This window comes from Haliotis cracherodii, unplaced genomic scaffold, assembly GCF_022045235.1.
Source record: "Haliotis cracherodii isolate W230 unplaced genomic scaffold, xgHalCrac1.p SCAF_6, whole genome shotgun sequence".
Lineage (NCBI taxonomy): Eukaryota > Metazoa > Mollusca > Gastropoda > Lepetellida > Haliotidae > Haliotis > Haliotis cracherodii.
Window position 1 is genome coordinate 14,844,350 of NW_027266319.1, and position 16,678 is coordinate 14,861,027.

The 16,678-nt window shown below is 38.3% G+C and overlaps 1 protein-coding gene across 1 annotated transcript; it reads right to left on the minus strand.

Annotated features, from left to right (window-relative positions):
• Positions 1 to 4,749: 4,749 nt before the first annotated feature.
• Positions 4,750 to 16,269, minus strand: LOC139446676 (carbohydrate sulfotransferase 11-like). Its single transcript, XM_071227949.1, has 3 exons — positions 16,001 to 16,269; positions 12,033 to 12,100; positions 4,750 to 5,646 (listed from the first exon to the last, which is right to left on the minus strand). The coding sequence occupies exons 1-3, from the start codon at positions 16,119 to 16,121 to the stop codon at positions 4,792 to 4,794; spliced, it is 1,044 nt and encodes a 347-aa protein (XP_071084050.1). The 5' UTR covers positions 16,122 to 16,269; the 3' UTR covers positions 4,750 to 4,791.
• Positions 16,270 to 16,678: the final 409 nt, after the last annotated feature.

Below are 16,678 nucleotides of genomic sequence, written 5' to 3' on the forward strand. Positions count from 1 at the left end.
GGTCACGTCAGAACGACCTTTCATCCGACCAATCAAACCATCGCTTACCAGATCATGAAAGTGAAAGTCGGAATGTGTTTTCTAATAAATGCAACCTTGAAGAACGTTAACACAGGGTATTCTGATCGACAGTTTTAGCCTTAACGACTGACTCTGTCAAAATCATTGTCTATCTCAATTGTGTGGGGTAAACAATTGACTGGAAGAGGCGTAGCACGGTACCTGGGAAACACTGCCATACAAACTCAAGCATATATTAGACATTCCGGAATGTTTGTTTGTTCAATTTTCAAAATTTTAATCGAGAACTGTGTCAACATATTTTTCAAATGGGTGCCGTCAAGCTCAAGAAAGCTGCTTTCTAATTGGCTGAAGTCGACTTCTTGTTAGTCATTTCTGTGGTCAGTCAAAGTCTGCGAAAGGTCGTGTCATGACCCACAATGGAATGTCCTCAGATCTTTGTATAGATGTATTATTTACCATTTTGTATGTACAGCAGTGATAAAAGTTTTCTATTTTTTTTCATTTCACCAAACTGAAAAATATAATCTGCAAAAAAATAAAATTGTCAAAAGTAACTTCATTTTTTTCTAATTTCACTGCTCCTCTTGTACATGCTGTAGGTTAATCTCGTAAATCAACTGTACAAAAGCATAAGGCCTTACGTGTTAAATGAAAATTAAAGTCTGATGAACAATAATAATAATTGCTCTGGCACTTTAATCACAGATTGACTCAAATTACTGCAGATTTGAATTCTTGACCTTGTACAGCGCAGCCGAAATCTTACAATTTAGACTGTCGAAAGTCCATATGTTCTTCTAGGTATTCAATTTCAACATAACAAGACAGAAAGGATAGAAAGGAAATCAAAATAATGATAATGACAAACTGAAGAGAATTGATAAAATGATGACTATGTTGTCTGTACGAGATCTAACTCCACGTGGAAGAATAACATGTAAAGTTTGATATAAGCCCACTTCAAAATACCTCGTCATACCACGCACAAATCCCCAAACAGATATGATTGCCAATTTTCAATAAAGACCCTTCTCCTCTATTTGGAGACCCACACAGCTAAACCAATTAGATGATATATATTTTTAAAAAAATATTATGGATACAGAGAAATTTTGCCATGCTTATACCATGCCTCCGTGGTCTAGTGGTAGAGCCTCCGCCCGGAGAGCGGAAGGTCCGGGGTTCGATCCCCGACCGCATTATACCAAAAGACAAAAAAAGATGGTACTTGTTGTTACCCTGTCTGGCGCACGGCATTATGGGGCAAAAACAAGGACTTATCGGCTCGGAGTCAGTATACTGTGTCTGAGTTGGGCATTCATGTTAAACTGCGGCATGGTGTCTCAGTGAGCTAGCACTATAAATCGGCATCAGTCCGGACTAGTACAAGCAGCCACACAAACACACACACGTACATGCACGTCGCTAAACAAGTGCAATAATCTTGGACGCGACGTTAAAACCCCATTTCACCTCACCTCATACAGATATATGGACCAGCGATATTATCTGGATAGAAAACAAACCAATTTTATACAAACACACAGATACAGATAAGCTGTGTATTAGTGCCAAATCACAATAAATCACCATAACCCATTAAATTTTGAGTTGCTTCTTTTGAATACTCATAAAATATACCCAAAGAAAACTACAAATGCCCAAAGTGAATGATAACATGTATACTCAAAACATATTTCCAAAGAAAACTATAAATACCCGAAGTGAATGATAACATGTGAATGAAAACTCAAAGGCTAAAAATATCATCTGGAGCCCTGTAAACATTATTTATGTTATTGATCATTTTTATTAGCAAACAAGAAATTCATTAATGATTTTAGAGAATAACAAAACTTGAATTTTATTGCAACTACGAAATATATTTATCCAAACAATTTTGGGTCGCGGATCCATACACCAACTTAAGAAAAAACAACTAAATACACAAAAAAGGATGAATTTTGAAAGCCAGGATCAATTTTCAAAACTATGAGAATCCTACAAGATGCATGATTCCAGTTCTAATGAATATAATAATAACTATTATAATATTCACTACCTTGACAACACCAGGGCCCACTTGCACAAAGTGATCTTAGTGCTGAGATGATCATAAGCCTATGTTAAAGTATGGGAGTTAGGATCATCTTAGCATCACAATCACACATGATTACTTCATTCAGGCTCTTACCAACAAAAAACAATCACTAAGTATTATAATTGGTTACTGATTTGGCTGCCATGATACAAAAAATATTTCAACAAGACATTTAGCATTTGTACCAACCACGGTAACTGGAGTGTAGCGAGTGTAGAACGAAACTGAAAACTTTTTGGCATTGGAGTTTTCAGCACAGACACAACAGCTGGACTGAACTGTTCCCAAATCATTAGCAAACTTCACACCTGGCAGGTTATACTGTAGCACTATGAAAGCATCGCTGTCACTTTTGACCTTTATTTGTTATTAGTTGGTTTACCAAAACAAATTGGCCTAAAATCCAATATAGGTAGGTATTATACATTAAAACCAGATTAGTACTGCTACTAATTACTAAAAACATGAAGTTAACACCCTTCCAGAAGAACGGTTGTGAAATGATATTGAAAGATGGAATAAAGATTTTTTGAGTATTATTCAAAATTTCTCATGAACGGTGATAAATCATGAACTGTTTGTTTTCGACTCGTTAAAATTATCAAAAGTCCTTGTATATTATTCTCTTATTTTAGGTCGCTTGTGTAATCCAACTAGAAAAATATATAAGGCATTAGCAATCATGGGCATGTGAAAGAAACTGATTATATACATAATGTGAGCTAAATAATTTTACATAAAAGACATCTCCCAACTGCAAAGTTTTGAGATATTTTCAAGCCACTCTCTTTGCCTGGAAATGATCAGCTAAAAGCGACACCTCTACACCAAATAGCTAAAGTCGAACTTTGATCTTTCTTGGTTAAAATACCTTGTGAAAAATCATGTTTAGTAGTTTGATTTCTTAGCATTTTCAGATATGGTGGCAGAATTTATAACACAGAGGTAGTGGCTTTCAGATTTTTTCCCTTAAAAACAAACCCAAAAAATAAAAACATGAAATGTCTTGGTTGATATTGGAGCAAATTCCTACGGAGAATAATAACTCTGCTTTGGAAACTAACCTTGCTAGCAAAAGGACCATGCATGATCTGGTCAATTAAAAAATGCATAAAATTCCCCAATTCAGCATGAGGTAAAATATGTGAGCAAAAGTTCTTGAACAAATATTGAAAGGTTTAGTATTATGCTCTGGACAGACAGGACATGTCGTTCACCACATCCTATACCATAATATACCAAGGAAAGACATATTGAACAGTTCATTTAGTCGATGTATACACTGTATATACAAACAGAGAACATGAATAGACAGACAAGAAGGCTTCATAAGACCCATGCTTCACAACTTGTAGGCCTTTTGATCAGGAATACAATTTTGCATGGCAAGATATTTGTCCTTTATCATAAAATATGTACATAGGAGAAAATTGCACAGGAGAACATTTTGCATAAATGTTGCACATTTTTCTCCCATTGTGTCTTTGCTTTGTTTGTTTGTTGTTTAACGCCACACTCAGCAATATTCCAGCTGTATGACAGCGGTCTGTAAATAATCAAGTCAATCCAGTGTCAAAAGACAATCCAGTGATTGACATCACGAGCATCAATCTACGCAATTGGGATCAATGACATGCATCAACCTAGTCAGTAAGCCTGACCACCTGATCCCGTTAGTCGCCTCTTACGACAAGCATAGTCGCCTTTTATGGCAAGCACGGGTTGCTGAAGACCTATTCCCACAGACAGACAATTATCTGAGTCAGCCTTAAAATTTCAACTTCAGAGTTGTAGTGTAAACCTTATTTTACTTAACCTAAGGGTTTGCTGCTAGTCCTGAGTGAACTGGCCAAATTGTTTACCGTGTTTATATTTTCTGTCAGTTTTCTTCAGTTCAATTTGTAGAAAAACTGAAATATTGAGAACTGGTTCAGAATTATACACCTCAAATGCTGCTGGTTAATTTAGTAGTCTCGGGCTCATGTACAAGTGTGAATTGCAAAGGCTGCCAAGTGATTTTGACAAATGAACAACCAGTTACTTTGTTTTGGACATAACAAATATCTTATAGTACACAAGCAAACACTCAACAAATTGTCCTTTATCATAATTCTTCACCTCATCCTATTGTTCAAAAGGCAATTTGGATAAACAAGCAGTTATTGTGTTTTGCCATTAACATTTGTCTTTGAACAAAAACACACATTCAAAATAAACCTTAATCTCTTCATTATTGTTAAAAAATAGTGCCACTTCACTGTAGCTCACCTTAATATATAGTAAACAGTTAAAAATGTCAACAAAGTGCGCAGATTAACAAAGGTCCGTCAACATCGATCATCAAATGCTTTCAACATATATACTGAGAAAAAACTCACACTAAAATCTAAGAATTTGAAGAAAACATCACGTCATCATAAAAAGTAACATGCACATCATGGCAGCCATATAGAAAACCGGATCAAAAACTTCCCGAACAAGTTCTGGGCCCCGTTCCACAAAGCGATCGTAGCGCTAAGATGATCGTAACTCCCATACTTTAACATAAACTTACGACAGACTTAGCGCTAAGATCGCTTTGTCGAACGGGGCCCAGAACTTGTTCGGGAAGTTTTTGATCCGTTTTTCTATACGTTAACACTTTATCTCTGTGCACAAGCACACACTCAACTTCTATTCCACGCAGAGGTGAGGTTTCGGATAACACTTGGTATTGTGTAGTTGAACAGCTCAAAGTCTGGGTAGTAAGTTTTCCACAAGAGTCCAAGGTAATGGGGAGGGATTTGCTGATAATAACTTTGCAGGACGTCAGAGGTTTTCTGATGGTGGTAGGAAGCTGCCCTAGTAGGGAACTTGACAAGTGATGACGCACCGATAGAATCTAGAACATGCTTTGAATCATTCTCCAACTGATGATACTTGCCAATAAAATTATATTTAATCAGGCATGGGAGACAGAGTTCAAAGAACTGACACCAATGTTCGTTTAAAGCTTCTTTCCTCTTCTTGTCCACAATGTATTGCACAAACTCAAAGAAAGACACATCATTGCCTTGAGCAAGTGAACTAGTTGATGCATGTTTTCTATAATTCTTGATAATGTCCTTTCCATATCGTGAATGAAAGAATTTACTCGTGTTTGACTGTCCTTGAAACTTGTTCCGATAAGCAGAAAGAAGTCTTTCAAAAGGTTCACGCACAAAAAAAAATTTGTAATAATTCCTCAAAGCGTAATCAACTTCTTCCAAAGAGAGGTCGGATAAGTAAGTGAGATGCTTGTCATATTTCTTGTGAACATCGCCAGCTTTAATCAACATAGGGTCGGTAACATTAACCTTGCCAGAAAGAACTAAAAGTACACGTCTCCAGTTTGTACAAGCAACTTTGGGCACCTGGCAGTAGAGAACCTTGTACTTTTTGTCTACGATGATATGGTTGAAAGAACGATGATTAATTTTCTGGGAGTGTTGGATACCCATATCCTCACACTTTTCCTCAAGGTGATCTCGCCAGCCGAGACCCTACAAGACACAACAAAAAACAAAAGCTGCAAAGGAGAAACCTTTGGTTGGGCATAGTTTCATACATTTCCTTAATTGTAATCAGTGTACGAAATGAAGCATGGGTGTCAAGATGTTCTTCTCATAACCAGATGTTAAAGGGTAAAAATTAAGTGGGTCCCAATATTCAAATACTACAGGAGTGTAAGGCAAGGACACAGCTTCATTTTGAACACTGGTATATCAACTTAACCATGAGCTTATGTGTACAAACATACATGACATCTTGGTTGGTTGGTTTGTCGTTTAACGCCGCACTCAGCAATATTGCAGCTATATGACAGCGGTCTGTAAATAATCGAGTCTGGACCAGACAATCCAGTGATTGATATCATGAGCATTGATCCACGCAATTGGGATCAATGACATGCATCAACTAAGTCAGCCTGACCATCCGATCCCGTTAGTCGCCGTCTTACGACAAGCATAGTCGCCTGTTACAAGCAAAGTCGCCTTTTACGGCAAGCATGAGTTGCTGAAGACCTATTCTACCCCAGATCTTCACGGCATGCATGACATCTGTAAAGAGACTGTCATAACAGTAGTAGCACCATGGCACTGTATTGATCAAACAGAAAAAAATGGAAACCACTGGCATTTTTCCAGGATCATTCATTTTCAACTCTCTAAGCTCTCTGAGAAAAAAAGCTTTCCTTACCAGAGTAGACAACCTAAATTTGCATTCTCCATTTATGACCAAAATGTAACGCATCCATGATTCAATGCACAGACATTAACCATGTTAACCACTCCTCATTCCATTAAGAAAACTAATTTGAGCTTCACTGTTCCAGTGAAGGTAAAGGAAAGATCTCTATGGATGAAGAAATTATGTGTTGGTTAGGCTTTTCCGTACCACAGCTGTTTTCTTCGCTGGGAGAGTAAAGAAATGTATGGCATATGAGCTGCAATCAGACTGGATAAAACATTGTTAAACGGGATATGAAGCACAGATTACCAACCTGCATATGTATTATGTGGCAGCATATAATGTTGAAGGTGGTTAAATATTGTGACATGTAGTGAATGAAAAGTTCAAAAGCTGTCATTAGCATATTGTGGGCAAAGAGTTCATACAATAGCCAAACGTGTCAGTCAGAGTTACCTCCCAACCTCACTTTCGGGGGAGAGAACAGTGACTTCAGAGGCGAGAGTTTCTAGTGAGTGAGTGAGTGAGTATGGTTTTACACTGCTTTTAGCAATATTCCAGCAATATCACAGCGGTCAACACCAGAAATGGGCTTCACACATTGTACCCATGTCGGGAGTGGAACCTGGGTCATCGGCGAACACTATAACCACTAGGCTACCCGACCGCTCCTCGACAGTCGCTAGTAGGGCTGCAATGATACAGAAAGGTCACGATACTATACACATCTCGATATTCTGGTCACGATACGATACGTATCTCGATACGCAATGATAAAAAAACAAGACTTAAAGCATGTTAAGTTTGAACCTTTCATGATTTTGGAACAGTCAAAATTATTTTATGATAACAAGACAACTGAAGTTGTTCAGCTTCAGAGTGGAACTTTCTCTAACTTTCCTTCAAAACAATTCAAAGTTCAAACACCAGAAAATAATTAATATACTCCACCAGTGATACAACTTCAAAGAATTTTGATGCAATGGTCGAAGAAATTGCATCTGAAATGATTGTTTTAGCAGGAATAATATATTCCAATATCGTGTTACCTTAGTTGCAGCTTTTACTATATATATATTTAAAATTATATGAACCACAAGTGTAGCATTTTGGTACTGGTGATTGCTGTTGCAGGATATTTTTATGTATGGAACAATTTGACCAGTCACCCTAGGGACTTCCCGTGCTACATGTATTTCGATTGCGAAAACGTTATGTTGACATATATTAGCCAAATTGCCACAAATATGACTTTTAATGAGTCAAAGTATGGCATTTTTAATATATGTATCCATTCTCTAGCAACTAAAGTTCGTTTCAATGAGTCAAAAGCGGTAATCTGACCGTGGTTGCTGTATCTCTTCACATAACTTATTACAATATTAAATGAAATTTTGAATAAAATTAATAGAATATATTACAAACACAAGACCAGATATACAATGAACACGTTTTAATAACAAGATAGTATAATAATAGTATTGAATTGCGTACTTCAATTCGGATTTGCTGACTGGTATTTTCGGTGTTATGTGCTTGCGGTGATCAGCTGATAATGTTTTATGAGATGGGGGAAAAAACATCTGTCGTAAAACCTGAGCTTATTAAAAATGTAAGTACGTTTTGGGGAGCCATGCGTTAGCGCGCTATAACCAAGTTAGCGGTTTATTGAAAGGCACAATAGCAAGGAAACGCTGTACTTGAGCTTTGCGTTCCGTATCGTGGCGTATCGATAAATGGGCCCACGTTTATCGTATATCGTATCGTGGGTCAAGTATCGCGATGCATCGGAATATTGGTGTATCGTTTCACCCTTAGTCGCTAGGCTGGGTGTACCTTCATAAGAGCGCATGTCAAGATTGGACCTTTCATGATTTTAGAACAGTCAAAATTACTTTATAATAAGAAGACTACTGAAGTTGTTAAGCTGGAAAAACATCACATGTTTCTGATTTGCGAGTGTTGTTAGGTATTCTATATGCAGAAATATTAGCATCAGATGCTCAATAAAATCTGCTTTTCTGAAACCAATAATGTTCATCTCCTAAAAGTACCAGATACAGACAAATTTGTTATTTTTCAGACAAACTGGGATTCAAACAGCATACCCTTGCACAGTTAAGGGATGCAACTCTGCAGAGCAATTGCTGTGCTTCAGACCACTCCTCACTGAATAAGTAATATCAGAAGAACCAAATACTGATCTCGCTGACGTCAGTTGTCACAGAAACTGGCTTAATTAGTTTTAATTTGTGTTGGGAATCACTTGCAAAATCATCAATTTTATCGTAGGATTTTATGATTCATAATTCCTTATGCCATTGAATTACCACACAAATTTATTTTCTGTTGCTTTAGTCAGCTTCAACATGTTCAAAGGCTCATAACATCATAATCTGCCAGACCCGTGAAGATCCGGGGTAGGATAGGTCTTCAGCAACCCATTCTTGCCGTAAAAGGCGACTAACAGGATCGGGTGGTCATGCTCGCTGACTTGGTTGATGCATGTCATCGATCCCAAATGCGTGCATCGATGCTCATGATGTCAATGACTGAATATATACAGACCGCTGTCATATAGCTGGAATATTGCTGAGTGCAGCATTAAACAACAAACAAACAAATAACAATCTGCTAGGTAAGGGACCAGTTCATGCCAGAAAAAAATGTTAATTCCTTAAGTTTTGAGGTGGGGAGGGGATAATGGCCCTGAAAGATTTCCATCCGACAAAATCAACTTACATGATATCTCACATTTTTAAGATAGTTTCGAAACCATCCTCTGCATCTCCTGGGTTTGCCTACAGGAAACCTACATAAACCCTGGATCACTTCCTGTGGTCCTTGAAATCTCATATTACCCGCCCTTCATTTTCACTAACATTTAAATGACCAATCAAACGTCGCAATAAGGAAACAGGAAATGGGAAAGGGAGGCAACTGGTATTGCCCACCAAACAATCTCTATGTCCTAAAACTTAAGGAATTAAGTTGTTTATCTGACTCTCATAGTGACCGATTTGTGAACGACTTTATCTGAATGAACTAAGGCTAATTACCCAATAGCCATGTCTATATATATATCTTGAATGACTTAATTGACATTACTTTACGATGCTAATCCACATCTATACATAATTGCTATTTTGGGGATAACAGTTTCTCAGTTAAGTACAAATTCTAGTACAGTTTTGGGTTCGAACCCACACTCACAGAGTGAGGCACCTTGGATATAAGCCTTGGTCCAGAGATGAAAATGAACCAGGTCTTACCCTTAGCCCAGGGTTAGGCTAGGTGCTCCGGGGCACAAACACTATCACTGGTATCACTATAAGCTGACCTGACTATAAGCTACTCTAATTTTTATCCCGGGGATGAAATTCTCTAGTCTCAGGATGATTCTCCCTAGTTAATTTGAACCCAAACCAGTGTGTTTAATCCATGGGCGGATACAGCTTTTTTGAAAAGGGGGGGTGAAAAAGATATATTTATTGTCTTTGCTGGTAATTTATACAGAAATAAAGATTTTTTTCGAAATATAAAGGGGGGTGCGCACCCCGGCACCCCCCCTCTGTATCCGCGCATGTAATCTTATCCTATACTATACTCTAGAGTAAAACTTCCTCCTGTATCATCATGATCATATTTAGGTAGGCTATAATCCTTGCTTACAGTAGTACTACTTGTATTTATCATCCAAAACTGGCTCCCACAGGAGATATGCTTGGATGAGATCAAGCGATATCTACACTGTAGATATTGCTGCACAGAAATTGCATCACAATGCTTTGCAGACCATTGTGACATCACTGGTTGCCATGACGTCACAATCAAATGACATCACTAATGGCTCTGCTCCTGAAGCTGTTAGCAGTACTTTTTACACTGAAGACACTGCTAATTACTGTCTACAAATTGAAAAAGTTGGAAGAATGATGTTGGATGATAAATAAAATCTCACCCTCATGTCTTTTGACATCAAATATATTAACACTCGATGATAAAAGTGGCAAAAATCCTCCACAAGCCTCGGAATTTTACCACTTTTATCAACTCGTGTTGATATATTTGTTATCAAAAGACACTCGGGTGAGATTCTCTATATATATCTCCATGTATGTTGTCACTTCCTACCAAGAACCATACACCGACCCCCTACACATAGAAATATGCAAATAATCACTATCAACATTATGTGTGGCTGCAAAACACATGCAGCAATGCCCCTTCAGAGCTCCAGATAAGCTGCGTATCTGCGTGAAATACGCATCAGAAATGCAGAAATACACAGTAAAATATAATCTAAGCGTATCAAATACGCAACGAACATTACAGATACGCTACAAAAATAAAACTTGTGAGTATCATCAAAATATTGTGAAGTAACCCTGCGTATTCGATTAGCAAATCAGCAACTTATTTTGAAATTATTAAGGGGCATTCCGTCAAACTTGCCAAACTCCACGATGACAGTTACATCACGATCATTTGCCATCACACTTTCTTGTGGAAGTATCGTGGTATTTTTGAGTCCCATAAAGCTCTCGAACCCACACGACACCAGTTTGCAGGGACTAGATGAATAGTGTTTTTAAATATTTAACTTAAATACCCACATGTGTAAAAACTAGTGGGTAACAGAAATTTGAATATGCAGGTAGAATTACTGATACCCAATGATTTTAAAATGCATGGGTAAAATACCCACAACACCAAAAGCTTATCTGGAGCTCTGCCCTTGTAACTACTTAGAACTTTTGAACTGGTCCCTAAGGGGCAGAGGATTAAAGGTGCATTCCTCCATTCTCTATGATGTTCTCAGATGTGTAACAAATGGGAAGGTACCCCCAGAGTAGCAAATGCAAAAGCCAAGCTGGCCTATGAAACAACAGTTGGAATCAATAAACCAATTTGTATATCATTGTATGTTATTCTTGTAGTTGTATATTGTTTGTTACACATAATCTATACTTCATGTAGATCCTCTGTCCGGAAAGATGAAGGTTAGTGGTCCAAATCCCAGCCAAATCATTCCAAAGACGATAAAAGATGGTTAACATTTTTATGCTGATATTAGATTATCATTACGATTATTGCATTGAATGAAATGTTATAATATCTCTGAAAAATAAAGAAACTTTTAAAAATTCTCAGTTTTAAACAAAATAACACTTTTCCCTGCCTGCCAGTTAGTTTTGATACCTGGATAATCTTGGTCTGTTAACATTGGGCTTGCCCCTTGACACCATGCTGCAGTTTAACATGGATGGATAACCAACTCAGACCCAGTACACTGTCTCCCAGCCTTCAGGAACCCATGCTTGCTGTAAAAGGTGACTACGCTTGTCGTAAAAGGCGACTAATGGGATTGGGTGGTCAGGCTCGCTGACTTGGTTAATGCATGTCATCGATCCAAGGTGTGTGGATCGATGCTCATGATATTAATCACTGGATTGTCTGGTCCAGACTCAATTATTTACAGACCGCCGTCATATAGCTGGAATATTGCTGAGTGCGGTTTTAAACAACAAACCAACCAAACCAACCATCTTTTAGCGTGTTTTGGTGAGATGAGGCCGGGAATCAAACCAACATTCTGCTCTCCGGAAAGATGCTTTACCCACTAGATTCACGGGCTATGAAACTATGAAAGCAATATCCAGCTGACAGTTCTGTCATATTGATACCAGTCCTATACCTTTGGATTTCTTCCAACTGAGTTCAGCCTATCTCTGCTCTTGTAGTGGACTTTGCGACCAACTGCCTCTGGAAAACAGAAAGGTTTGTCACATCATATTTTTATCAAACATATGTTGCTTATTGTCCTTCCATAAATCATTTCTGCTGACATACATAATTGGTGATTGATATGTTCGGAGCTTCAAACAGAAAGAATTGACGTAACGCAAAGAAAATTATAAATTTTTGTAACTATTCACATCGATTTGCCAACCATGTAGAGGGATTTATTGCAGTTTTGTAGATGTCTATCTCTTGTTATCCACAGCTTCTGTGCATAACCTGCCGCCACTAATTCCTCTTTGTAGCTGAAGGTTATTATATTAAGCCACATGTGAGGTTACCGCCCTTAAATGTTCGCACAAAGCTTGTTCGCAATATAGACAACAGTATGAAATCAATGGCATCTCCCAGAGCAATTATGCAATATAATCCCTGTCCATCTGCCAATCAGGAAACAGTTGTTCGTCATATTCAATATTTGGTGGGGCCTACATTATTTAGATACATGGACATATACATGTAAAAAGGGGGCACGGGTGGCCCAGTCATCTAAGGTGCCGTTATTCGCTGTGCAGAGTTGCGTCCCTTGGGCACGCCAGAAACCTATGATTGTGGGTTCGAATCCCGGTTGGCCCTGATTATGTTTCTAGGTTTGTCAGCACCACCGAAGTGGTAAACGCCTGAGACCTGCATCACTTCAGGCTTTCCTCCCACATGAAGCTGGCACGCTGTGATGTAACTGGAATAGTGTTAAAGCAGCATTAAACCCAACTCACTCACTCACTCACTACATGTAAAAAATTTGTTTGGTTAGCCAATCAAATGCCACAGAATCACTTGCAATTTATTGATTATGAAATAAATACAATAACCTTGAATATACATACTGTATTCGACTTAATAAGCCCCCAGGGCGCTCTCAAAATTAGAAATAGAGACAGGATACATTTCGTGGTTTATGCTGACAGCCTGAAATGTTTATATACGACAGATATGTTTTTCCAGAATTTAATTGCCCATAATTAAAGGTGCATATAACACACGTATTATATGCGAATAAATAAGTCTTGTGTACATTGATCAATCGGAAGGGGTGCGAATTGGGATTGTTCACTAGCCAATATATTAGCAAATATCGCCGTGGGCGCTTATTAGAGCAGGGTGCTTATTACGTTGAATACGGTAACTAGTATTAATATCTTCTAGGGCTGGGACAAGTCCAAATTTACTACCCAGGTACTCCACACACTATCACCCGGCCCTACTCAGATACCCGCTATAGGTCTCAAGGGTTGGGAACAAAATGTCCGAATAGGAATTGTTTTACCACAGCCCTGACAAAAACTATTATACACGTATGATACACATATAAAACGATCGGATCATGCATACTGTGCAGCTGATAGAGGCTTTATCCTTAATCAAACATATAAAAGTCTAAAGATGAATGCCTGCATAGTGAGAAAGAAATGTGAACATTAAATATACTTGTAACCATTGTTTGTTTGTTTGTTGTTTAACGCTGCACTCAGCAATATTCCAGCCATAAGACGGCGGTCTGTAAATAATCGAGTCTGGACCAGACAATCCAGTGATTGATATCATGAGCATCGATCCACGCAATTGGGATAGATGACATGCATCAACCAAGTCAGTGAGCCTGACCACCCGATCCCGTTACTCCCCTTTTACGACAAGCATAGTCGCCATTTATTGCAAGCATGGGTTGCTGAAGACCTATTCTACCACGGATCTTCACGGGTCAAGGTAACCATTGAGTTTCATTGTTAAAGTTATTACAGTATATCACATGACCAACCAGGGATCTGGGTAGTCATGTGGGTACCCTGATCCTACTCAGGACCTACCCGAGTTACCCGTCATAGCCCTAATATCTACTTTAACATGGATGAGGTTACACTTTTTTTATGTTCTCATTACGGAATAAACAACAACAACTTGATAACAAGAACAACTCAATATGTGAAGAACTGAAATGCTCCAATTGAATTCCAACACAGCGTTATGGAATTTAAGCGACATAAACAGAAGGACTCTACCATGCTCATTATCCATAAAAGATCATTCTTATATAATCTCCATGTTGAAATTGTTTTCTCAATCTTTGTTTCAAGCGCACTAATTTACCATCAAAGAAAATCAAAGTTTATAGCTAATTAACCCTGAAAACACTTTTTGCCATTGCCTTGTTGCCTATTGACTCGGAAAAAATGTAAAAGAAATCAAAATGGTCTGCCCTTATGTATTGATCTAAATTTTGGGTTGACCATCAAAGACAAATGCTTGTTGTAGGAAAAGACTTCTATAGATATATGTCTTTGTTGTAGGCGACATGTTGTTAGAGTTGACATAATGGATCAGTTTTGGTGACATGGTTGATTAATATCGTGATCCACATGATCCAAACCGTGGATTCTATAGTATTAGATTGTTTCAAAACATCAATCACTGGTTTGTCTGATCTAGATTATTTACAGAGCTCCCGCATATTAACATGAATACTGCTGAGTACAGGTTCTACTACACTAAATCAGAACTGGTTGTGACAGTGCGGTTTTCGTAGGGAGCCTTCAGTACAGATCAAGAGACATATGCAGGCTGTGATTGGATGATATTGTGTAAGATTTTTATGTCTTTGAAATGCACCTCCATCCAGTAATTAAAACTGCCCATATTTTTCAATATTTGGTGCTGACTTTTTGAACAAGATGACTAGTGCTTTATGTAAGCACAGATATTTTCAAGCAGGTGATATTTGGTGCGGAACTGGGGTTTGTGTGTTCAGCTTCCTGTACTCGGAAAAGGAGCTGGGTAACCTAGCCAAAATTTGTGTTTTTATTGCAGCTTTAAGGCCAGACTGTGCACATATGTAAATGTAATGGCTGTTGAATGCCTAGTTATTTTTTAAAAAGCTATAACGTTACTATAGAAGTCTATGGGAAAACATTTGGTTGTGTGTAACCTACAGCATTAAATAAACAAACAATGCCACTATTCTCATGAAAGGATGATAAATGTAATAGATCTAATTAACATCAACCAACTTTGATTTATGAGGAGGTCCTTATCTTTGTAAAACTACTACCGTATTTGACGGAATAAGCATCCCGCTCAAATAAGCGGCCATGGCAATATTTGCTAATATATTGGCTAGTGAACAAACCCAATTAGCACCCCTTCCGATTGATCAATGTACACAAGACTTATTTATTTGTGTATGATACACACTCCTGTTTTATGTGCACCCTTAATTATGGGCAATTAAATTCTGGAAAAATATATGTCGTATAAACATTTCAGGCTGTCAGCATAAACCACAAAATTTATCTTTTAACTCTGTTTTTTTTCACCAAAATAATATTCTAATAAGAGACCACTATTCTAATTTTGAGAGCGCCATGGGCGCTTATTACGTCGAATACGGTATTCAACTATTTACATTTTATCCTACACGTTGACCGGTAGTCTAAATCTCTCTGAACCCTGTTACTCTGCACTATCAACCTGTCACTGCGATGCTGCTGATTGTAATATCTGCGGCCTCCAAAATTCACACAATACCGATTTGGCCCTTTATAAGGCGATCGATACACTCATACACTCGAGTACCACTTTGGGGCATATCGCTTGACCAGTCTGATGACGAAGTCTTAAGAGCAGAAAAAGTATTGTATCAATTCTTCAAAGCAAACGTATTTCTTTTTAACTGTGTTGCGTTATAACGAGACACTGCGTTTTGACTCACAACCCAAACAGGCCCCAGTTTACACAAACTTGCGAACAAACTTTTGACATCACTTTTCGACTTGCCCCTGCGTAGCTCTCATAGTTGAGTCCTCTCAACACATAACATGCGCGTTACTCCTGACGACACAAGAAATAAATTTTATGAAATCTACGAACCTCCACTTGGCCGTTCCGCACCGTCAGACATGGTCCACGCGTTCATGTAGACAAGCACCATCATTGGCAAAAATACTCCCAGTGCTGCTAGAACGGTAAATAGTCTCAGCCACATTTTCATTCTGCTTGGAAAGTTCAGGGTCAAAGACGACTTGTGGCGACAATCAAAACACCATGTGCCCTTTCCGCATCAATCTTTACACCGCTAACCCGAGAGGTGTTGGTATCACCAAAATGTAAATTGCAATACTAGCGCATTTGGCACTCAGGGCACCGCCATTGTTAGAAAGTGTTTACTTCCTAGAGGTCACGTGATTCCGTTACATGTGGCCCGCACTTGTTCCTCACTGATAACGTTGGGATGTAACACTAGCGAGATGTGCTTCTCCTTCCGTACTGCGGACTTCTAACTTCATTTATATTTCACTTCAGTGTCACGTGTCTGATGCTCACTCGTCTTGATAATTGATGCTGATCTTAGTACACGATATTAGATGTGAGAGCTCGATATGTTCTTGTCAACACCTGGTACTCATATATATTTCAGTAAGCTGGGTTTTGATTAATGTCTCATTTTTAATAAATGTGAGCGAGGCAAACTGGCTGAAGCTTAGGCATAACTTATTTTTACAAAGAGAAATTGAGTGTGCTTGCATTTGCTCAAACCCGTCAGTTTGT

Excerpts from the sequence above, each read along its gene's own strand:
- LOC139446676 (XM_071227949.1), bottom strand. The coding sequence starts at position 16,121 with ATGAAAATGTGGCTGAGACTATTTACCGTTCTAGCAGCACTGGGAGTA. Across the intron at positions 12,101-16,000 it reads TGCGGAACGGCCAAGTGGAG|AGGCAGTTGGTCGCAAAGTC; the intron begins GTTCGTAGATTT and ends TCTGTTTTCCAG. Across the intron at positions 5,647-12,032 it reads CAGTTGGAAGAAATCCAAAG|GGTCTCGGCTGGCGAGATCA; the intron begins GTATAGGACTGG and ends TGTGTCTTGTAG.